This window comes from Puma concolor, chromosome D3, assembly GCF_028749965.1.
Source record: "Puma concolor isolate L17-30 chromosome D3, mPumCon1.1.hap2, whole genome shotgun sequence".
Lineage (NCBI taxonomy): Eukaryota > Metazoa > Chordata > Mammalia > Carnivora > Felidae > Puma > Puma concolor.
The window spans coordinates 25,974,218-25,997,593 of record NC_141678.1 but is presented as its reverse complement, the minus strand read 5'-3'; the positions used below and the strand labels follow the sequence as shown (position 1 = coordinate 25,997,593).

The window sequence follows — 23,376 nt, the reverse complement described above, 5'->3', positions numbered from 1 at the left end:
GCCCAGTACGGGACACAGACCTACAAGGAGGTTGGTAAGTGAAGGAAAGAGCAAGTTACCTCAGTGGGTTTCAAAACAGGAACTCCCCCACAATGCCTGGGGACTGCTAGGCACCCCAGGATGGGGTGCTGCCTGAAGCTTCTGAAGGATGAGTAGGACTTTGCCAGCTCCCCTCCCCAACATCCCGACATGACACATGAAGTCAGGAGGCCCGAGGGTAGGTTTCAGCTCTGCCACGTCCTACCTGGGGGCCCTAGTAGGTTACTAGGGCCGTGGGCACATGCCTTTCTGAGCCTCAGTTTCCCCAAGTGATAAGCACAGTGCCTTGTAACAACTGCACTCCATCGGATGGCTCCCACCCTTCCTCCCGAGGGGATGTGCGTTTGAGTGGGAAAGCCAGACCTGACCTCTGTCCCACATTTAATAATAACGACTCTGCCAGGTCCAGCCTCGGTGACCAAGCCCCTCTTCCCTCGCGGCCACTCCCAGTCCCAGCTTTATCTGGCATCTCGCCTCCAGCTCACACTGCGAGGGGGAGGTTGCCGGGCGGTGGGGTCTTCTGGCCGAATTTCGCGGGGGACCCTCAAGTTCACGAGGGCTCCGCGGACCCCAAGCTCTCGGCGGCGCCCTCCCCAGCCAACGATTTCCGCCCCCCGACGCCTCCACTCTGGACACACCTCGCAACTGCACGGCGTTGCAAGTTAACTTCCACGCGCCCGCCCGGGGGTCCCCGCAAGGCGAGGAGGGGTCGGGGACCCCGACGGCGGTCACACGCCGATCTTCCCCCACCCCCAACACACACATACACACACACACACACACACACACACACACACACACACACACACACACACACACACACACACGGACGCCGAGCGCCACCCGGGCGCTGGGTCCGAGGCGGGAAGCGCGGGCCGGGGGCCGAGGCTCTGCCGCACCCCGCGGACATCGCTCCGGACGCCCGGCGCCTGCGGATCCTCGAACCGGCCGCGCGCGCCGCCTCCCGCCCAGCTCCCAGCCCCGGAGCCCCAGCAGCCGCGCCGGGCCCGGGAAGAAGCCGCCCGGGCCGAGGGCTCCCCGGAGCCCGAGGCCGACCCGCAGGCGGCCCCCTGCCGGCGGCTGCGACCCGGGGCCCCACGCGCCGCCCCAGGGCCACCTACCGTGCCGAGGCGCGGCGAGGCGACCCGCGCGCCCAGCGACTCTGGGCTGGCCAGCCACCCCGGCCGGGGGAGGGGGAGGCACCCGCGCGCGGGGGCGGGGCCGCGGCGCCGTGACGTTGCGTGGGGGCGGGGACGGGGCGCGGCCCCGCCCACGGCGGCTCACCGCCCCAGCGGTCCGCCTCCGGCCCGCGCGGTGGGGCGGGGCGGCCCCGGGAGCCGACCCCGCCCCGGAAGTCCTCGTCTGCGTGCTGGCTTACCCCCCAGGACGGGCAGCTCACCACTCTTCCTGCCAGGACAGCTCTGTTTCAGAGGCGTACCCTTCTGTCTGTAAGCAGCGGGGTGGAATGGTCGCGGAGAAGTGGTGTGAGAGAAGACTACGCCCTGAACAGAGGGCACTTATGCTCCGGTGTGTGTGACACAAGGAAAAAAGAGAGAGGGGCTATCATACATATTCATAGGCGTCAGGGGTTCTCAAGAAGGGGGCGACTTTGCCCTGCCCCCACCGCAAGGACATTTGACAATATCTGAAGACATTTTTGGTTGTCACAACTGGGGGATGGGGGTGTCGTACTGGTGTCTGGTGGGTAGAGGCCTGAGGCGCTGCTAAACATTCTGCAATAACACGGGGCAGCCCCGTCCCCAACCCACCCACCCCCAGCCTAAGATGTCAGCTGTGCTGAGGTTGAGACACCCTGGCGTAGATGAGTAAAATAAAACTCTAGGCTGGTGGGACTCAGCTCCATCTAAGATATTTAACCTCTCTGTGCCTGTTTCTTCATCTGTAAAATGGGTGCGTAACAGATCTATCTCTGCATTATATGCATACTCACTGAAGGAAAGGGAAGGAAGGGATGCGGCTTACCTTTCATTGTGGACCTTTGTTCTTTGTTGTTGTTGTTTTTAACCGTCTGTATATAGGGCCTATTTAAAATGAATTTCTGTTGGGGCGCCGGCGTGGCTCAGTTGGTTAAGCAATCCCACTTCAGCTCAGGTCATGATCTCACAGCTCATGGGTTTGAGCCCTGTGTCGGGCTCTGTGCTGACGCTTAGAGCCTGGAGCCTGCTTCGGAGTCTGTGTCTCCCTCTCTCTCTGCCCCTCCCCCGCTCACTATCTGTCTCTCTGTCTGCCTCTCAAAAATAAATAAACATTAAAAAAAAATAAATAATAAACTGCATTTCTGTAATAGTTACAGCCATCATGGCAAACACACACACATACATATATATACTAAGTGCGAGGCCTTTATCTAAACACTCCATCTACATTTACATATGTGCACTTTTAATATCCTGTGATAGGTGTATTGTCACCCCCATCTTACAGATAACAGCACCAAGGCCTACAGAAAAGAGGTAATTTGCCCGGGCGTTCATTCATAGCTCTTCATTAATTCATTCACGTGTCAAGTATTGGGACTGACGATATGAAATCCCCTGTCTCCGTGAAGCTGACTGTTATTTAAGAGTGTTTCTTGTGCACATATTAGAGGATTTGTGTGATTAGCTGCATAGTAACTCTGCTGGGTGTTTTATAACGCCCCCTTTGTGGGCAGAGAACTGCAGATCAAGGGAAGAGATCTGAATGGGGACCATCTGTTTAATAACATTCTGGCCAGCAACAGCATTTCCTGAGCGCCCTGTTTCGGGCACTGGGATTCAGCAGTTAACAGGAGGACAAGGACCCTGCATCCACTTGGGAAACCAGACCCTTCAATATGCAGTCACGATACAGTGGGCACCTCTAATTGGGAAGGACAGAGGGGATTAACCTGGCCCTGGCAGGGAGGACCAGGAGTGTTTACACTGAGGCCTGAAACATGGGTAAAGGTCTACGGGAGAGTGTGCCAACCACAGAGACCAGCAGGTACAAAGGTCCAGCAGGAAGCACTTTCCAGATGCAGGCTTGCGTGGAATGCAGTGGACCAGATGTGGGGAGTGGGGGGAGACAGGAGATCAGGGGGGTCTGCAGGGGCTGGATGCTGCAGGGCTTTGCTGAATGTGGGAAGGAGTCAGGACCTCACCCGGCAGCACTGGAAAGACAGGAAGGTGTTCCGCAGGGGAAGGACATGGTTGATTTTGCTTTCCGCAGAGGTCCTCTGACTGCTCTGTGGAGGAGGACAGGCAGGGGAGGCAGGTTGAAGGCTGTTGAAATACTCCAGGGGAGGTGGCCAACCCAGGGTGGGACCAGAGGCAGGGAGGGGATGTTCGGGCTCCAGAGATATCTGGAAGACAGGATTGGCAGATGTCAGTTGTGGGGCTGAAGAAGCGGACCAGATGATCTTCTGGTTTCTAGGTTGGACCTTCTCCAACTTGGTGAACCCGTTCAAATCTCAAGCTAGCTGCCCCTCCTTGAGGAAGCCTACCTGACCCCCAGGAGATCCTGATGAGACGGACACCGGACCATGCAGCCCAGGAATTTGATGTGGCTTTGAAACCAAATGACAGCTCTCCTCCCGTCTGCTCCTCCAATCCATGACCAACCAGGCAGGGGGCCTCGCCTGTCTTCTCTCCCCACCTGTTTCCCCAGCACCTAGATGAAGCCTGGCACTTAGGAGGCCCTCAGCCAATACTTGTCAGAAGCAGGAAGAATAAATGTGGCATGAAACACATTGATTCCAGGGGCGCCTGGGTGGCTCTGTCGGTTAAGCATCCCACTTCGGCTCAGGTCACGAGCTCATAGTTCTTGAGTTCTAGGCTTTGCGCTGACGGTGCACTCCTAGCTCGGTACCCAAGCTTCATAAAACACTCTGATCTTAGGGATCGGATCCAGGTGACTGGCTGTCATGGCAACGAGGCTCTAAAGAGATGCTCACCTCTCTGGAAGCTCCTTGGGACACCCTGGCACAATGAACCTTTCCCAAAACTCGGTTGCTGTGTGTCCATCAGCATCGGGTGCCGGCACGCAAGGGATCACAGCCCTGGGTGGCCCTTCCACCCCTCACCCCGCCCCTCACGCCCACACACGCTGCTGATTTTGTGTCCGTGCCCTGATGCCCCAAAGATCGTGGTTTGCCTCCTGTTGCTGTGGACGGGAGATAGCGTTCCATAACCAAGGCGCTTTGTCTTCCCAAAGGCCTGTGACTCAGAGATTCATGAGCTGGGATCTAATAGTGAAACAGGATGACATCCCAGTGCGCACTGCGTTTGGAAGCCAGCATTTAGGGCCAAACTCCCACAGAGTCCAAACCGGCCCCGGGAAGCCCCCCCTAAAAAGCTGTGGGCATGACAGCCACATGACCAGGTCCGGCTCCACTGGTGGCCTCCAGCATGGTGCCCATCATCAGTGCTTCTGGTGAGCACCTGATAAAGTCGAACCCTCTAAGTTTCCATTTCGAGGCAAAAAAAAAAAAAAGTGACTTCTCTTTCAGGTCTGAAATTCCGTTTCAGGTGGCGAAAAGCTCATGTTTCGCTGGAAGTAGGACCCACGGCAGAAACAACAGGTCGGTCACTCTTAAATGTCCCCCACCCTCCCCACCTTTTTACGTGGCCTTGTCTTGGGCTCACTCGTCCTTTGCGTTTGTTCTGGCTTTTTATCACGTGGTGTGTTGATTCAGGAGCTTGTTAACGAAAGCTAAATAATATACGGACACAGCGGCAAGTGAGGCATAAAATAAATTACTGGGACGCTGCCTGCCTCGTTTTTGCCTAGTTGCTTGGCTTTGCCGAGCGTCGGCTCGCGTCACCGCACGGCTACCACGCACCCTGTTTTCGTAGAGCACCTGTGAGAAAATCAGGGCTTCGACACCTCTGAGTTACAGCAGCCTGGAAAATCTAGATTACGAACACGCGTCAGCTTTGTCACTCCTTAAACCAGTGGATTTCTGTTATGTTCGCCTTTTGTAGGACTCACGGGATTGGCGCACGGAAAACGAAACAAAACACCTGTTCCGCCCAAAATAGTTCTCTCAAGAAGCGTGAAATACAAGTTCTGAGCGATCAGAGAGCAGCTTGGGTCATATCTCAATGGGGAGCGTGTTTCTCTTTCTTTCTCTTTCTCACCGAATCGCACGTCTTGCTGTCCGCGAGGTCTCACAGTCGGCTCTTGTGACTCTACTGAGTAGAGTGTCGGAGCTTCACCCATGGACCTTAGGAACCGAGGACGGCAATCTGTGTGGCTTGGCTTGGGAATCAGAGAGTCACGGCTGTTCGGAGATAAACTACAGAATCTTGGAGAATCGTGGGAGTTGGGAACCATGGAATGCCAGCGTCAGAGTCTCGGGCCTGCTCGAACAGTCGAGCTGCCCTCGTAGGGACGGGCAGAATGAGTCCCAGGGAATGGAAGCATTTTGCCCAACACTGCAGCTTCTAGCAGTGAGACAGGGCAAACACCCGCATCTACAGATTCCTGCCCCGGAATCTTCTAGTCCAAGACAAGAGAGCCTGTCTTCTAATAGAAGATGCTGGTCACATTAGAGGGTGGAGGCGGGGAGACTGAGGATGGGAGGGAGTGGGAGGGCACGCCTCAGAGGGCAATGACCTTCGGAGTCAGGTGGTGCCTCAACTTTGAAGCTCAGCAAAACCACAGAGTGGGGTTTCAGGAGGCCCCACCCTTCTTCTTTCCAGCTTCATCTCCTGCCACATTCAGCAACTTCTTTCCACCCACCCACCCCCCTCTCCCTCCCCGCTTCTGCCCACACAGCCACCAAGCTAGTGCTCTCATGTCAATAAGCTTTGCTTGGGCCCACCGCAAGCTCTCTCAACCTCTGTGCCTTTCCCATGGTGCCCCAGGCCTGCCAAGTACAGCTGTGTAAGTTGGGCACAGTGCAAAGGTATCGCATTCACACTTTGGGCGTCGCAGATGTAGGCCAAGAAATCCGGGCAGATGGCAGTCAGATGTCTTGAGGAAGAGGTATCATTTTATCATTTGTACAAAGGTGCCATGTGGGATGGTAGTCAGGCCTTGCTGTTTGCTCTGCCTGGAATGTCATCGTTCTTCTTCCCCACCAAGCAGGCTCCTGTCCCACCCCTCAAGTTCCCCTCAAACATCCCCTCCGCCATGGCAACACACCCCCCCCCCGCCCACCCTCCTGCATGGATTAAAGGTTAATAACATCAATCAATAATAACTGTGGATATGGGAGTCAATAAGGCCTAGCACAGGTTTTCAAAGAGCAAAAGGCATGTGCCATTTGTAGTAGGAGGGATGATTCTCAGTGGAACTTGGACCCGGGATTAAGTAACCCTGCACCGGATACAAGAAAATAAGGCTCTTTTCAATCTTCTTTGATTATATCAGGGAGAAAAAACTCTGTGTGGCGTGTGTCTCCCATCTCTGTCCGCAACACTTGGTAATCACCCATTTTATCAAAGCACGAGCGGGGCTACAGGCTTAGAGCCTTCAGCGGGCAGGTGTCTGTCTGATACTTGGCCTTCTTGAAAAGTATATTTACGCGATTGCTTTCTATCTATGGCATATGATGCTGATTCGCCACTTCCCGTGGTGCAATAAAGCTTCATTTACAAATCAATGCCTCTGAGCGCAAAATAGGAAGTCTGTTTAAATCAAAATATTAAGTAAATAACAAGACAGGTGTCGAGCAGAGAAGGCAAGAAATCAGCAGCGTGCACAAAGGAGCAGAGTTGGAAAGCACAGATTTGTTAAGAGCTCAGCAGTCAGAGGGCCTGGGTTCAAATTTTTGGCTGTGTGACCTTGGGCAAGTCATTTTCCCTCTCTGAGCCTCAGTTTCCTCACCTGTTAAATGGGAATAATTATGCTCCCAGCCACTTAGAGTAGTCCAAAAGAGATCTGAAGAGAACGTGTGTCATGAACTGTTGCCTGTTGTGTTTATTACGAGTATACGTAATTATCAAGACAGAGGAAGTCACATGCCGGCAATGATGGGAGACCCCAAAGCTCACATTTATGCACAGACCCAGGAGACAATTTGGCTTTAGGAACTTTTATTTGCACGGGAAAGATGGGCAAACCGGGTCTGGGGGAGGGGCGGGGCAAGGGAGAAGAGCAGAGCGTGGATGGCTTCACTTGGGGGGCTCGGCGGCGAGGACCAGGAAGCAGCCCTCACGATGCCACTGCCTGTCACGCAGGCGACGCACGGCCTGCATCTGCGGCTGGAAGGCCCCCCACTCGTTCCAGTGCCGGAATTCGCCTGGCTCCAGGAGGTACTGGTACCCGCGGTAGCCGGGATATTGATAGCCGACCCAGCTGGAAGGGAAGTAAGGAGGACAGGGTGGAGACGGTCAGCCTCACTGCCTGGCACCCAGATCCCTGCCGGGGCCAGCTCCCCCCATCCCTGCAATCTGTTCTCCATCCCTCATGGGCTTTGGTCACAGGAAGGGGGGCGCAGCTCCTCTGTCCTGGCTTTGCCCCTTCTTGGGGCTTCCTATTGGCTTTGGCCATAGGGAAACTGTAAAAGACCTCAGTTTCCCCTTCTGGAAAGCTATTAGGGGGCCACGTGGAAAAATGTACCTAAAGTACTTCGTGTGCTTGGGTGGTAGGGAGATCAGTGCACATCCCACCGATGGTGGTGACGTGGGGCTCACACAACAGGATCGAAGGGATGAGAATAGGTTTTGGGGACTGGTTAGCAATGAGGCACAGAAGAAAGAGGAGCCTCCTTTCAAATAGTGGTTTCCTAGGTATGTAAGTGAATTTACATGTAGTGGTTGCGAACGCACAGTCTGATATCAGCAATACTTTCGTTCAGATCCCAGCACCGCTACCTGTTAGCTGTGGGATTCACAGCTAACCAAGCAATTGCTAGGTTTGGTCACACTGACATGTAATTCATCAGAGTATGAGTCCACTCTCCAGGGGAATAATGCTCTGTGGGTGCAATCCCAGCCCCCAGCACCGGGGAGGGGCCGTGTGGCCTTCCTACGCACCCGATGTTATATTCTAGAAGGGGGACCGCCTCTGAGTTCTGTGCTTAAGGCAGAAGCCACGGGCCTGGCAGGAGAGATGCTTACGTTCCACTGGAGACCCTCACGCTGCCCACACGGTCACGGAAGCCATAGACCCAGAGACTGGGCACATCGTCCTCCTGGATCTCCATGGTGTTGCCCTTGAAGTTGGCACCTTCAAACAGGCAGATCTTGTGCTCCTGGGAGTCCTAGGGAAGGAGAGACCGGGTCAGGCATGTGAAGTGTGAACGGGGCAAAGAGAAGTAACATAGAGGGGCCCCCTGGGTGTGGACAGAGAGACAGCTGAGTCTGCTCGGGCTGCCATGGGCCTTGCCCGGGGCTGCCACTGTCCGGCCTGGGAGGGCCCTCCTCAGCTGTGAAAAGAAGCTATAACGGCCTGTGTTTCATGGAGCTGTCATGCGGGTTACATGCAGTAATTCACACAGCACTCTCCACACCGCGCCTAGCGTACGATTAAGCGCTTACCAAACCCTGTGTCCGTCACGGTTATCGTTACAGCCAGGGATGCAGAGGCTCAGAGAGGTCAAGACTCTTGATCGGCGTCGCCCAGCCAGCGAGAGGCAGAGGCTCTCGGAGATGCAATTCATTCCTCCCATCCCAGCCTGCACCCTTCTCCCCTCCGTCCCGCCACACCAACTCTTTTGTAGTTCCTGGGCTCCCAGTTCATCCTTGCTTCAGGGAATTCGGCACCCCCTTTGCAGCGGAAAGGCCCGTCAGGCCTCTTGTGGCTGACTGGGTCCTCAGCCTCCAGCGAGCTGGCTTCCTCGACCACCCCTGGCCGGCTGCCACCACCCACAGCAGAGCCCCCACTAACCTCTCCTGCTCTCCTAGCCCGGGGTGCGTGCCACGTGCTTTGTGATTACAGATTGATTTCTGTGATTGGGTTTTCAGTAGTGGCCTCTTGTGAGGACAGGGGTCTGGCCTGTCCCGTGAAGAGTTGTGCACGCGGAGCCTGCAACGGAGCCTGGCGGACAGAGGTCAACCGATAGTGGTTGAATGCATGATGGTAAGTGGGAGGTAGGTCAGGTTGGACACCCATCTAATGTCCCAGGAGTGTGGGCTGGGAAGGAGCCAGGGAACCGGGCGGGGAGGGAGCGGGAGCTGCCCAAGGAAGAGACCATGGTGGCCCGCACGAGGACAGTGGCCGAGATAGAGAGGGGAGAGGGGTCTGGTGTTCTCAGCCCCGGCGACACCTCCTACCTGGTGGGCATGAGAAAGATATCAGTGCCCGTGACCCGGCCGCAGAGATTCGGATGCAATGGATCTGGGGTGGGGTGCAGGCGCTGGGATTTTTTTCCCCCTAGTAATAGACTATATAGTTAAGCAAATACGTCCAACCTATTAGAATTTCGACATGCAAACAGTATAGCAATAGTAATGAGATCGTTTTATTCTTATTTTTATTTTTGCACTACGTGGTCAAACCCTGGTTTGTGTATGTTACACGGAGAGCACACCTCCATTCAGACTAGTCAAGAGTTAAGCACTCAACAGCCACAGGTGGCTACTCCTTAAGGTATTGGGCAGCAAAGCTCTAGAAGCTACGAGAAATGCCCTGGCCGGTCAAGCCTCCAAACAAGCTTTGTTGACATAGATTGCCTTTTAAGGACCATTGATTGAGAGGTACATCTATGAATTCTTACCAGGGGCCCATTATAGCCTGATAAGTCAGCTCCCAGTTCTGAGAAATATGTTGGGGCGATGCCAAAACAGCTGGCATCACGGACATTCATAGAAGTTCTTCGGGGGGCGCCTGGGTGGCGCAGTCGGTTAAGCGTCCGACTTCAGCCAGGTCACGATCTCGCGGTCCGTGAGTTCGAGCCCCGCGTCGGGCTCTGGGCTGATGGCTCAGAGCCTGGAGCCTGTTTCCGATTCTGTGTCTCCCTCTCTCTGCCCCTCCCCCGTTCATGCTCTGTCTCTCTCTGTCCCAAAACAAATAAAAAACGTTGAAAAAAAAAATTAAAAAAAAAAAAAAAGAAGTTCTTCGGGAAAACTCCCGTCATGGGGGCAGAAGCTGGTTGCCCTTGGAGATCGACACTGGTGACGGAACACACGGCTGGTTCCAGCATCGCAACCAGCACTACTCTGGAAAAACTGCCTTTCCTGGGGATCGCACCAGCGATCTTGGCTTTGAGTCTTCCTTAAGTGATACTATTTAGCTCAGCTAAATAGTATAAAGGAGCTACTTCAGTATGTTGTCCTATCATCGTGAAGTTCAAGGTGTCCTTCTACGACATCCCTCTTCTCAGCTACCACACAGGCTTGAACCTGCCCCTTGGAGGTTTTGAACAGGCACGGGGATTGTCAGAACTTCTTAGGAGGGTCTAACGTGCAGTCAGGGATGAGAAACAGTCCACAAAGAGAAGCAAGGGGGACACTGAAGTCTCTCGTTCCAACAACTAAGGTAGTGAGTCTCCTCTCTAAAGCGGCAGGGAAGGAAAAAACCATGTCTCGTATGTCTCATTGGTCCAGGGCTCCTAGCGGGGGCTGGGCACACCAGGAACACCTTATAAATCGATGAGCGTCAGGGCCCAGTGCCCTTGGTCATCGTCCCTCCCTGCCTGCCTTTCCTCCTTCTTTCCCTTGCTTGTCCCCCATTGCCTAGCTTGCCATCAGACCTGACCTTTGCTCCTGCCTCCCCACTGATCCCCCAGGACGGGCTCAGGAGCCACTCACCATCTTGATAGGCCGGAAGGACATGAGCCTGTCGCTGCGGTAGCTGCTCGACCACGTGTCCCAGCGCGGGTACTCGCCCTTCTCCAGGACGAACATCTCCCCCCGGAAGTTGGACTGCTCAAAGGCGACCCAGCTGGATGTGGGAGGGATGGACAGAATGACGAGGGCCGGGAGGGGCAAAGGCAAGAAGGAGAGAGACCGTTAGCAGAAGCTCTTGGGTTTGAGCCTAGGCTATGTCACTTACAGGCTGTGTGACCATGGGCAAGTGGCTTTACCTCTCTGAGCCTTGGTTTCTCCCTCTACCATGCCTATTTTCTGGAGGCTGGTGGAGGATTCAATGAGACAGTGTGTTCATTATGTGAGCAAAACGTTTCCCCAGTTGTGGGATTCACACACAACTTAAGCGCTACAAGACCCTGGAGTAAAATAAGACATAAGAAGACATTTCCCTTGAAACCTGATTATATCAAATCAAATTGGGGCGCCTGGGTGGCGCAGTCGGTTAAGCGTCCGACTTCAGCCAGGTCACGATCTCGCACTCCGTGAGTTCGAGCCCCACGTCGGGCTCTGGGCTGATGGCTTGGAGCCTGGAGCCTGTTTCCGATTCTGTGTCTCCCTCTCTCTCTGCCCCTCCCCCGTTCATGCTCTGTCTCTCTCTGTCCCAAAAAAAATAAATAAAAACGTTGAAAAAAAAAATTAAAAAAAAAAAAAAGAAACCTGATTACAGCTAGGGGAAAGTCTCTGTTGGGTGCTGACGAACCTTTGACACTCACTAGTCTGTCTCTCTCTCTCTCTCTGTGATAAGGAAAGAACAGCCATCCACCCAGAGCCTTGAGCAAGCAAACGGTGTAACAGCCCTTCTTTATGTCCATCGTGTTGACTCTTCACCTTTCACTTACAGCGAGTGATACTAGCTTTCCATGTGTGAAACGGATGTCAAGGTTCTTTAGACAGATATTTAATTGTGTTCGAAAGGGTCGTTTGAAATGAAATATACTAAACAAATCAAAGTCTTGGGAGCACAGGGGCAAGGGGCACGCTGATACAGGGGCCCGGATCACACGCTGGATGAGGACTGGTCTGGAATATGGAAGACACCCAGTAATTGGTATGGGGGCAGTGGTAGGAGCATCGCCTTCTCAGACACCTCTGACAATTCAGTGTGACAGTGCATTGGAAGATGTTCAGTCCTCTCCAAGAAAGGATTACAAGCCCGAAGTCACACAGGGCTTTTCCTGGCTTTGCCGGTGTCTCCTGATTAAGGATGGGAAGAGCGCTTGTGTTGAAGGGACCCCCTGGTTCTGGGGGAGGTTGATGAAAAAGTTGAGGCTAAGGGACCCCTTGGCCTTTGCTCTGTATGTGTTCAGGGCGTCTCAGGGAACAAGAGGGGACACTGACATCGGTATCACCTCTCTGGGATCTTCCTCAGAAGAAGACGGGGTGGCGCATGTAGGGGATGGGCTACCACCATGGACTGAAACACTATGAGCCCCTGGAGCCTCAGGTCCTTGTCTGGGGAATGAGCCAATGCCCCCTGGAGTGACAGAATTAAAGATGCAGTTATGGTCCTAGAACGAAGGGGAATCTGCCTCAGCCTGCTTGATCTAGAAGAGATGAGAAAAGGGTGGATGGATAAATGGATAGATAGATGATGATGAATGGATGGTTGGGTGGATGGGGAGGGAGCCTTGGAAGATGGTGCCATGTAGTAATTAAGAGCATAGACTCTGGAAACTGACCTAGGTTCTAATCCCAGTTTATCATTTATCTGCTGCGTGACTTCAGGCAAATCACTCAAACTCATTAAGCCCCAGTAGAGGAGAGGAGAGATTGCATCTACCTGTGAGGGTCGAAAAACGAATGCACGGACCAAGTCCAGCCCAGAGAAATCTCAACAAATACTATCTTTTATGATTAAAGAAAGAACAAAGCTGCTGGAGGTCTGAGCTGATGGAAAGACAGATTCTGATGTAACTTGCCACCCTGCCCGCCTGTACCTCAGGCGCTGGACCTCAGGGATTCTCTGAGATCAGGAAAGACTTTGTGCCCGCAAACTCTCCCTGTCACCGCTTTGGGAGTCATAATACCCAGTGAGGACCTGTTATAAGAATGAGGACTCGTATATATTTGTTTCAATCTTTTCTCATCTCCTGTGGCTCACTGGAGCCTTACGAGCAAGGAGACAAGTAGGGCAGGGATATTAAGTTACAGATATGGAAACTGAGGCTCAGAGGGGCCCAGTCACCGTCTAAGGTCCCGGCATGGTGTCAGGTGTCAGGGTGAAGGCTCCTAGGTTTCAGGCAGGCATGCCCCTCTCTCCCCACCCCTGTGCTGAGGGCACACCCCTCCTCTCCTTCCCCCGCCCGCCTCACCCTCTACCTCGGCCTTTCCCACCGCCCTGCCGGTCCTGACACAGACTCAGGACGCTGGGCCACAGCCCCTCTCCTCTCCCCGTCGGGCACAGCCCCAGAGCGCACACCGAAGACCAGCTGCATCTTTGTTGGAGGAGAAATACTCTGGGTTTGAGTCACTGTCACCAAAAAAAGCCCGAAAACCCAAATTGGCCACATCCGTAGCTTCTGTTCCCAGCTGGGCTTTGGGTCTGAGGGTGGGGCTGAGGCCGTGTTGACCACACAAGGGGTGGGGGTGGGGCAGGAGGTAGAAGTGCACCTCCTTCGCTGAATTTCGCTACACTCACAGGGCAACGGGGAAGGGAAGCAGTCGTCACTGTCACCCGCTATGTTTGGGCAGGCACAAAGTGCCAGGCTGCCTTATCTCTTTTAGGCTTCAGCATAATTCGATGGAGGGGAGTGGGGACCATTACTCTCTCCATTTCAGAGATGAGAAAACTGAGGTTCGGAGACGGTACAGGTGAATGGGGGAGGTGGGACTTCAACTCAGGCCTGACTGACCTCAAAGCCCATCTCTGCCCTTTGTACTGCAGTCCCACGATGCTGGGTATACAGGCTGACCATACCCCTTGGGGGATGGGGGGCTGGTGGGACAAGAGGCAAAGCAGCCACGTGGGTCCTGTCCTGCACTCTGACCTCAGCAGGGCCTGGAGCCGGTATAGCCACTGCATCCACCAGGCTTTCCATGGGGGTCACTAAGGCCCAGAGAGGCCCGGAGAGCCAGGGGCAGGCAGTGGAGTAAGTGATGAAAACACTGGATGAAACTGACCTGAGTTGAATCCAGGAGCTGCCACTTACCGCTGCGTGACTTTGGCCAAGGGACCTAACCCCTCTGAGCCTCGGTTTCCCCGACTGTGAAAAGGGCATAAGAAAAGCGCCTGCCTTGGGGCGCCTGGGGGCTCAGTTGGTTGGGCGGCTGACTCCGGCTCAGGTCATGATCTCGCGGTCTGTGAGTTCGAGCCCCACATCGGGCTCCGTGCTGACAGGTCCGAGCCCGGAGCCTACTTCGGATTCTGTATCTCCCTCTCTCTCTGCCCCTTCCCCACTCGCGCTGTCTTTCTCTCTCACAAAAATAAATAAAACATTAAAAAAAAGAAAAAAAGAACAGCCCATGCCTCATGTAGCAATCATCTAGGTAAAGCCCTCAGTCGGTGTCCAGCACCTACTGTGTGCTCAGTGGATGCTGACTGTTTCTCGTAAGGCTGCCTGAGGCCCAGGAGGGAGGCAGTGGGAGAAGCAGGGTTCGTTCCTTCTATAGAGAAAAAGCGTTTCTCCCCCAGAATCGTGACTTACTGTGAGTGTGACCTTACGCTAATCAAATCATCTCTCTGAACCTCAGTTTCTTCATCTGTAGAATGGGAAGGGGGATAATACCGCCCCCTCGCGTTTGAAACAAGGCCTGGAAATATTACACGGGTCTCCACTAACATGGAGCAGGTGCCCAGGAAATGGCAGCTACTGTGTTTCATTATTGTTATTCTACTGTGGCCCTGGGAGTGCCCTCCCCCCCCCCACCCCCCGCCAACACTCACGGTCCCGAGGTGACAATGAGGCTGCGCACTCGGTCGAAGCCACGGTCCGCCAGGTTCAAGCACTCCCCAGAGAATTCCACACGCCGGCCCTGGAAGTTCTCCTGCTCAAAGACCACCAGCTGCAGGAGGGAACCCCCGTCCCCGGTGGGGGGGGGGGGGGGGCGGAAAGGGGTACAGAGTGAGGGGGGTGGTACACCCCCCAGATCAAAACTTCATTAAGTAACTATATAAGTAAGAGCAGACCCACACGGATCATAGGAGAGTGGGCCACGAACCAAATTCTGTGAAACTGTCCTGTCCTCCCTTCCTTACACTTCTGGACTGAGCATCTCTGCACCATCTTTAGGAATTGATGGCTCTTCCTTCCCGCCTTGGTGCTGTTCCTTCTGCCTGGAATGCCCTCTCCAACACACGTCCCCATCCTGGAGCTCATCCATGGTCCCTGTCCTGCTCTAGGCTCAGATGTCACCTCCTCCAGGAAGCCTTCCCTGATACGCTTGCCCCATGCGGGCTTGGTTGAGTGACCCTGCACTGTGCTTAACCCATTATCAGCACAACCAACACGGTCCCTGCTGCTTTGCTTCCTGGCTTCTCTCTGCGCACCCCCTCCCCCTTTATTCAACCTCCAAAGACCAAAGGCTCCTCCAGGGCAGGGTGTGGGGTTGATCTGGTTGTGCACCCGCAGCCTCAGCCTCAGCGCCTGTCACAGAGCTGACGCTCAGAAAGCACTTGCCAGTTCACCTGCCTCAGCGTAGGGGCCTCTGCGCTGAACTTGGGCTAATCCCTCCCTTCACTGGGCCTCCAGCATTTTGTTGTCCCGAGCTGGGAAAACCTCGCCGTTCACTTGAACTGAGGCAAGTGTCCTCCTTCTCTGAGCCTCAGTTTCCCCAGCTATACAAGGAGGAGGTGCACACACCCTTGACCCAGCATGTGCACGTCTCCACTTGCCCTCCCCAGAGGAATTATGGCACGTGGGCCTCAGGAGACACGGACAAGAACGACACTTGTCGCCAGAGAAAAGCCAGCAGCCACCCAAATGGTCTTCAGGAGTGATGGTCCCACTCTGACACATCAGCTGCCCAAATGACTGACCCATAGCAACACACAGCAATGTGGCTGACTATTCTGGATCTCGTGGGAGTGGGTGGAAAGAAAAGAGAAAAACCCAAATGATTGCATACAGCATCATTCTAGAAGTTAACAACACGTAAAATACGAACACAGGAATTTCTTTTAATGGCATAATGCATAAAAATGCAGGGAGGCAGGGGCACCTGGGTGGCTCAGTCGGTTCGGAGTCTGACTTCGGCTCAGGTCATGATGTCACAGCTCGTGAGTTCGAGCCCCGCATCAGGAACTGTGCTGACAGCTCAGAGCCTGGAGCCTGCTCCGGATTCTGTGTCTCCCTCTCTATGCCCCTCCCCGCTTCACACCCTGTCTCTCTCTCCTCTCAAAGATGAATAAAAACGTTAAAAAAATAATATCAGGGGCGCCTGGGTGGCGCAGTCGGTTAAGCGTCCGACTTCAGCCAGGTCACGATCTCGCGGTCTGTGAGTTCGAGCCCCGCGTCGGGCTCTGGGCTGATGGCTCAGAGCCTGGAGCCTGTTTCCAATTCTGTGTCTCCTTCTCTCTCTCTGCCCCTCCCCCGTTCATGCTCTGTCTCTCTCTGTCCCAAAAATAAATAAACGTTGAAAAAAAAATTAAAAAAAAAAATAATATCAAAAAGAACTAACTGCATGACAAAAGCCAGCCACACGCGGACCACATGAGAGAGCACGTCGTGAACCCAGTTCTGTGCACCCCAGTTTGAAACCTAAACCCACCCCAAGCCGAGAGGCTAGATGTTGAGCTCTACGGAAGCCCTTTCAGACCTCAGTGCCTCGAAGAATTTTCCGGAGGGGCTGAGGCCACCTGCAGCTCCTAGAGTACCTCCCAGGGGGCGGGTGGTTCCTGCTGCTAAACCAGCCCACCTCTGCCCCTCCTTCCTTTCTCAAAACTCCGAGCACAGCCGGGTGGGGCTGGCAGGACCAGCTGGGGGTAGGGGGGGGGAGGGGGAGGGAAAGAGGAGGGGAGAGGGGAGGAGGGGAGAGGGGAGGAGGGAGAGGAAATGCAGGGGTGGAGCCCAGCCACTGCTCCCCGGAGTGCTTACCTTGTAGCTGCCCAGAGGCAGGTCCCCCGCTTTTGTCGTTGGCACGGATGCGGGGGCCAGGGCGGGGCCAGGGCCGGGGGCCGGTCCTGCCGCTGGGGCCCCTTTCCCCTTCCCATCAGGCCCTGTGTTCGCTGCCGCTGTAGCTGAGGCCTTCACAGCCTGAGACATGGTCCCCACCTGCAAACCTCTGCAAAGGAACCTTTGGCCTGGGTCACTCAGGGATGGCGCCCTCAAGCTGTGTCCCAGCCTCGCATTCCCCTCCCCCCCAACCGGCCCCAAGATGTTCGCAGCCCTCTCTGAACTCATTTGTGCGCTCTCTCGCTCTCTCTCATTCTAAGTCCCCTGCCTGGGGACCGCTCTTTCTTGGTAGGCCTTCCCCCAGGCCTCCTGCCACCTGCTGTGCCCCCCCCCCCCCGCCCCCCACCGCCTGGCACACTGCTCATCAGGCTTCTCTGCTGGTTCCATTCAGTTCGCCTCCCCAGATTCATAACAAGATGTCCCATCTGGGGGTCCTTGGGGTAGGTACCTCGGGCACGTCACCAGCATTTGTGATCATGAATGCTGAGCCGGTGCGGTGGGTTCAGTGGGGGCCATGGTATCCCCTCTGAGCTCAGAGAGGGGAGGTGACGCGCCCCAGCACACAGGGCTGCTAAGAGGTAGGGCTCCAATCTCACCTCAAGCAGATGGACCCAGCCGCCGGGTTATTACCTGCTCTGCTCTTTCCTTATTCTGATGAGCCCACCCCACCGTCCCCAGCGGCATCGGGCTGTAGATTCTTAACCAACACCTGTTCCGGGAATGAATGCCTGCGGATTCTTGACCTCTTCCCGGGTTGACCTGCTGCCTCTGGCATTGGCTGCCAAGGGTGTGTGGGTGCAGACACGGACCCGGACTGGGGCATAATGGAGGGAGCCGAGAGAGTGGGTCGAGTGTATGTAGGGGCTTCTGAGACGAAGCCCTCTCCGGCTGCGTAGGCGCTGGCTGGAGAGGGCTTTGGTCAATGCCTGTGGCTCCTCAGTGCTTTGGGGTCACGGGCGCCTTTGAGTGTTTGAAGAACGCCCTGTGATTGCCCCCCTTTCATTTTGGAGACAATTTCTGGGGATCTGAGGACCCCCTGCCAGTACAGGTTAAGGCCCTCTGGTCCCTGGCTGGTTCCTGAAGGCTTTGGGTAAGAAAGAGCTAATTGGGACAAGCAGACCCTCCCCCCCACTTCCCCCAGGAGGGTTGTCGTTTCTCTGCCAAGCTCTGCCCACTCTGGGCAGGCCAGACATCTGGGCCACATCTGTGACTCCCAGGCTCTTGCTTACATCCCTCACAACCCCCATGTCACTCTGGGAATCAACATTCCCCTGAGCTGGCAGTCAGGGTCCTTCCTTCCTGGAGATGTTCCTGTTCTCCCTCTCCCTCTCCCTCTCCCTCTCCCTCTCCCTCTCCCTCTCCCTCTCCCTCTCCCTCTCCCTCTCCCTCTCCCTTTCCCTCTCCCTCTCTCTCTCCCTCTCTCTCTCCTTCTCTCTGCCCTTCTCTGTTTATTTTTATCTCCTCTCTCTCTCACTCCGCCTTTCTCTCTCTTCTGCTACAGCTCTCTTTGCCTCCCTCTGTCTCTCCTCTCCTCTCCTCTCCCCTCCCCTTGGGCTCTCAGCAGCTGCCGGGTCCCCTCTTACCTGGGGACCTGCTACTTCCTGCTAAAGGACAGGCAGGCAGACGGGCGGACTGGTGCAGTGGGTGACTGGGGGCCGACCCCCCATTTTATAGTCTGGCAGACACCAGGGCCCATGCCCTGTGACACAAAGCTGGAGCTGGCTCAGCAGGCTCTGGGCTGGGGGCGGCCCCTGGGGCCCCGACCTCGCCTAGGTTACTGTGGAGAGCAGCAGTTTCCATTGTGAGCCCAGCTCGCACAGCAGAAACCCTGGCCAGCTGCCACTTTGCCTCGCCCCCGTGCCTGGCCCCTACCGGGAGGCCTTTCTCCAAAAACCCAGCTGTGCTGGGCCCATGGGGTCCCTGCTGGCTGCCAGTCCTGGGACAGGGAAAAGAGGAGCCCCCGGAGGGGGGGGTGGTGGGATACTTGGGTGACAGGGGGCATAGCAGGTGCGAAAATGCTTTGTAAAGGCAGATGTGGGTGTGATGCCAAGAGCCCCGCCTACTGAGTGTTTGCTGTGTGCTAAGCGCACCACCAAAAGCACGACTCCTGCCATCTTGGTCAAGCCCCAGGGCAGCCCATCTTATCTGGTACTTTCAATGCCCATTTCACAGATGAGCCCAGCTCTCTGAAAGAGAGGTCGGAGGCAGGAACCGGCCCAGACCGGCTGCCCTGGGGGCCTGTGCGCTTCATTCTCCTGCCATCTGATCTTGGCTCTGGCCTGACTTTCTGCCCTCAGTATAGACGTCAGGCTGTGCTCAGGCCTGTTGAAGGTTCAAAGCCTGAGTCCTGTTCCTCTATCCACATTGAACCCAGATTCCTCCTCCACTCTTCCCTGACCTGCCTGTAGAAGTCCCCCCACTGCCCCCTCCCCGCCCTAAGCTGACCCCGGGGACAGAGCTGGTGGCCAGGAACACGACTGCCATCTGGAAGCTTCCTTGGGGAAGCCCCGAACCCCACTCCCTTCTTGTCCTCTGCTGGATCCCAGCACTGGCACAGAGGCACCCCCAGTCAATTTGGGGGGACTAAATGGTCCCGCCAATGGCTCATGATGCAAGCTGGGGCACAGGGGGAAATAGGGGAACCAGGGTGAGGGAGAGAACCAGGGTGACTGGCTGGGAGAAGTGGAGAGGCACAGAGAGAGACGGAGACAGAAATGCAGAGCAGCAGTGGGGGAGACGGACGGTGAAGGGGAAGAGACAGAAGGCAAAATAGAGCAAGAAAAACTCAGAAAAACGGAACAGACACCAGAAGTCACATCTTCCAATTCCTTCCTTTTGCAGCCGGGGAGACTGAGGCCCAGCCGGAATGGGTGACTTCCCCAAGGTCACGGAGGGTGAACACATGGTACTGCTGGGGGGGGAAACTGCTGAGCTGGGTCAGCCTGCAGCCTGGCCCCCTGGCCCCAGGTAGTGGTGACAGCATGGGTTCCTGCCCCCTGTGTGGGGGGTCCAGGGACCCAGACCCCACGGAACTCAGCTCCGCCTGGAGATCACGCTGGCCTGGGGCCAGCTATGCCGGCTGCCCCTCCACCCCCCCACCCAACGTCCCCTCACTTCCCAGCCTCTCTCTCAGCCTTTCATCCTCGGCCAAGGCCTAGGAGCGGGGGCAGGAACCACAAGATGGGGCAGCCACTGGAACAGGGGCCAAGATGCCTGCGGCTGGGGCGGGGGGCGGGGGGAACCACCCACAGGTCTGGGCTTCAAGGCCAGGCTGTCTGGGAGAGTTCCATGCTCCCTCGTGGCAATGGGCCCCCTGCCAAAGAGTGGGGGTAGAGGTAGGGGATGGCCCCCCATGCTGGGTGGCTACACCCTGAGCATTTTTACTGACTTGGGTCCCGCAAGCCTCACTATGAGGGGCTGTCTCTGGGATGCATCCTGTTTACAGATGAGGAAACCAAGGCAAATCCTTTTCTCCGTTCTCAGCCTGGGAGCTCATCCATGAAATGGAATTGGGAGTTACTTCTTTTGAATCCTTCAACCCAGGCTCTTGAAAGCAATGTACTCCTGCTTTTCCATGAAGAATTCTTGTATTCATGTATATAGTGATGTATATTCATGTATATTCATGATGTATATTAATGATGTATATTCATGTATATTCATGTATATCTTGTATTCTTGTATATAGTGATGTATATTCATGTATATAGTGATATATATATACGTCAAAGTTTATTTATTTATTTTGAGACAGAACGCATGAGCAGGGGAGGAGCAGAGAGAGAGGAAGAGAGAAAGAATCCCAAGCAGGTTCCGCACTGTCAGCGCAGAGCCTGACTTGGGGCTCGAACTTACGAACCTTGAGATCATGCGTGACCTGAGCTGAAATCAAGAGTTGGGCGTTTAACCCACTGAGCCGCCCAGGCGCCCCCCACCCTCCACGAAGAATTATTTAATAGGAAGTCATTTTTGCAGCTTTATTGAGCTGTAATTGACACATAACTTTGTGTGAGTATGAGGTGCACAGTGTATTGATTTGATGCACGGGCGTGTGTTGCCGTTTTGTTTTGTTTTGTTTGTGCTTGAGAGCAGGTAGGATCTACTCTCTTAGCAACGTCCAAGTAGGTGATGGAATATCATTAGGTGCAATCACCATGCTAGGTCCCCAGACTTCTTAGTCTTACAAGGGGGGTCTGCCCCCTTTGAACAACATCTCCCCGTGTCCCCCACCAAGCCCTGGAACACCACTTTACTCTCTGTTTCTATGAGGGTTTTCTTTTGGCTTTTTGGCAGATCTCATGTTACATAAGTGATATCATACGGTATTTGTGTTCCTCTGTCTGTTGCAAATGGCGGAACTTTCTTCTTGCTCATGGCTGAGTCATACCCATGTTTATACGCCACATCTTGATCCGTTCATCCGTTGGTGGACGCTCGGGTTTCCCCCACGTGTTGGCTGTTGTGAATAACACTGCAACAAACACGGGGGTACGGGTATCTTCATAGTAATCACCTTTGTTATTAGCAATGATAATGACAGTGAGGAGGTGCATAACGCTTTCTGTGTTTCAGTTCAGGAGCGGCAAGTGTTGTTCGTGGGTAATCACATTTATCTGCACATTACCCCTATCTCTTAGGCTGAGCCCAATTTATTCTTCATACCCATTTTGTACACGGGGAAACTGAGGCTCAGAGAGATTAAGCCACACGCTCAAGTTTTCCAGCCCGTAAAGGGAGGTGCGGACCCAGGCTGCTTGGCCGCAGAGGTTGCGTCCCTGGCCTTTTATCTTTCGTGATAGCCCTTCATCAGAGTCACGCATTTGATAAGGCTGCCTCTAACCAGCCCTGGAGGGAGCTAATGTTGCCATTTTGTAGGCCATGAACTTGAGATCAGACATCCTCCAGGTCACCCAGATGTTAAGAGGCAGGGCTGGATTTCACCCAGAGCGATCTGGTTTCCAGCCACACTCGTTCTCCGCTGTCAGTGGCCCCTCTTGGGTCAGCCCTCGGAGGGTGGGAGTGTGGGGACGGGTTACCCAAAGCAAATCTTACCCCCCCTGGATATCTGACAGGTTTATTTGCACAGCAGCGTTCACACCCACCAGCTCCTTTATTCTGCCTACAGAACCACCTGGACTCCTCTTTGAACTCTGTGGGTCCTGGAGATCTTGGCCCCTGCCTGCCTTTCGTGCCGGGCTCCCTCTTTCAGGGTCCTGGAACTCCAGCTCAATTGGGCTACTGGCTCTTCCTCGCACATATGCTCCCAAGTTCCCACCTCTACACTTTTGCTTAGAAAAAGCATTCCCTGAAGCTCACCTTGTATACATCCTCCTCGCCCTTCAGAGTCTCGTGGCTGCCTTCAGAGTCTTGCTAAATGCCACCTCTGACATGAAGCCTTCCCTGATTACCCCTACTGGAAGAGGAGGGGGTGGGGGAGGAGGAAATGTACAGACATTTGACGAACGTTTTCCCTGTGGTAGGCATGTTACATAACCTCGCAACAACCCCGTGATATAGTTTATTCTTGTCCCGTTTTATAGGCGGAAATGGAGGCGAAATGACCTGCCCCAGGTCGCACGGCTAGGAAGGGTGAGGGTTTTGGACTCCTTGTCCAGTGCTCATTCTCCTGCTCCAATCAGGAGTCTCATGGAGCTGATTAAGGTAGAACTTCCCTTTTTTCTCTTCTTCATGGCTGATCCCTGAGGGAGGCCACCTGACCCTCTCCCTTCCAGCTGTAGGCAACGCTGCTGACACCTCTCAGTTGGGACTTCAGCCAGGACTGGCTTTTGTTCCGGCGGCTCACATGCTGAGTCCGAGCTTTGTCTCCCAGGGGCCCTCTCCCCTCCCTGCCTATAAGAGCCTGACCTCGGCCGGTCCCCGCATGTTCTGGCATATTCTCTGGGTCCGTCTTGGTAAGTCCCAGGCTTGGAGAAAGGGTGGGATCCACGCTCCGAGCGAGCACTGTGGGAGGTGGGGAGGCCAGGTCTCCCATCCTGGGGATGTCACTGTGCCATGCTGAAGGTCATCCTCACCTTAACCATGGTCAGGCCCCAGACATCAAGGCCAATACCTACTACCTTCATTTAAAAGCAGAATTATCCCTACAGTCCCGTTGCCTCAATGGCCACCGTGAGAGTCGCCTCTTTGGGTCAGGTGTCCTCTTGCGGGGAGGGGGCTCTCTCAAACTGAGCACTCTGGCATTTGCTGGAGTGATGCATCCCACTGGCAGCCGCGGAGAATTTCCCGTAGTGAGCGGATAAATTAGTACCGAGCAGGGCTCAGAGGCAATGGGACCCGGAACGGTGAGTTGTGAGATGGTGTGTAGAATGGAAGTAAGGGAGATGATGTTAGTCACAGATGGGAAGAGGAGAGGGCCCCGTCGCATCTGGACGCCATCTGGCTCCCGACCCTGCCCAAACGAGACTGTAGCATCCAGAGGGACAGCGGAGGGGCGGGCCAGAAGCTTATCATGTTCTTCTCTTGCCTAG

The 23,376-nt window shown here is 54.9% G+C and overlaps 2 protein-coding genes and 1 long non-coding RNA gene across 7 annotated transcripts in view; 1 reads left to right on the top strand and 2 right to left on the bottom strand.

Moving 5' to 3' along the window:
* TPST2 (tyrosylprotein sulfotransferase 2) overlaps window positions 1–1,250 on the bottom strand; it is a 53,662-nt gene extending 52,412 nt beyond the window's left edge. Inside the window, exon 1 of one of the 3 annotated variants that reach the window (XR_015242382.1) lies at window positions 1,161–1,226. The gene's annotated coding sequence lies outside the window, so the exon portion shown is untranslated. Of the gene's footprint in view, window positions 1–1,160 lie in introns of all 3 variants that reach the window. The other 2 variants (XM_086682187.1, XM_086682186.1) reach the window with 2 other exon arrangements.
* A 116-nt stretch (window positions 1,251–1,366) lies between these two features.
* On the top strand, window positions 1,367–5,529 carry LOC147575426 (uncharacterized). Of its 2 annotated transcripts, none has more exons than XR_015242710.1 (3): window positions 1,367–1,487; window positions 4,548–4,600; window positions 5,004–5,529. It is a non-coding gene; the product is annotated as an uncharacterized LOC147575426 (long non-coding RNA). The 2 variants fall into 2 exon arrangements; XR_015242711.1 differs by having other exon boundaries at window positions 1,367–1,566.
* A 1,515-nt stretch (window positions 5,530–7,044) lies between these two features.
* Window positions 7,045–18,576, bottom strand: CRYBB1 (crystallin beta B1). 2 transcript variants are annotated; one of them, XM_086682185.1, is made up of 6 exons: window positions 18,472–18,576; window positions 16,811–17,009; window positions 14,662–14,780; window positions 10,719–10,851; window positions 8,088–8,230; window positions 7,045–7,323 (listed from the first exon to the last, which is right to left on the bottom strand). In XM_086682185.1, the coding sequence occupies exons 2-6, from the start codon at window positions 16,976–16,978 to the stop codon at window positions 7,140–7,142; spliced, it is 747 nt and encodes a 248-aa protein (XP_086538311.1). In that variant the 5' UTR covers window positions 16,979–17,009; window positions 18,472–18,576; the 3' UTR covers window positions 7,045–7,139. The 2 variants fall into 2 exon arrangements, with proteins under 2 accessions (XP_086538311.1, XP_086538310.1); XM_086682184.1 differs by lacking the exons at window positions 16,811–17,009; window positions 18,472–18,576 and adding an exon at window positions 14,909–15,153.
* Window positions 18,577–23,376: the final 4,800 nt, after the last annotated feature.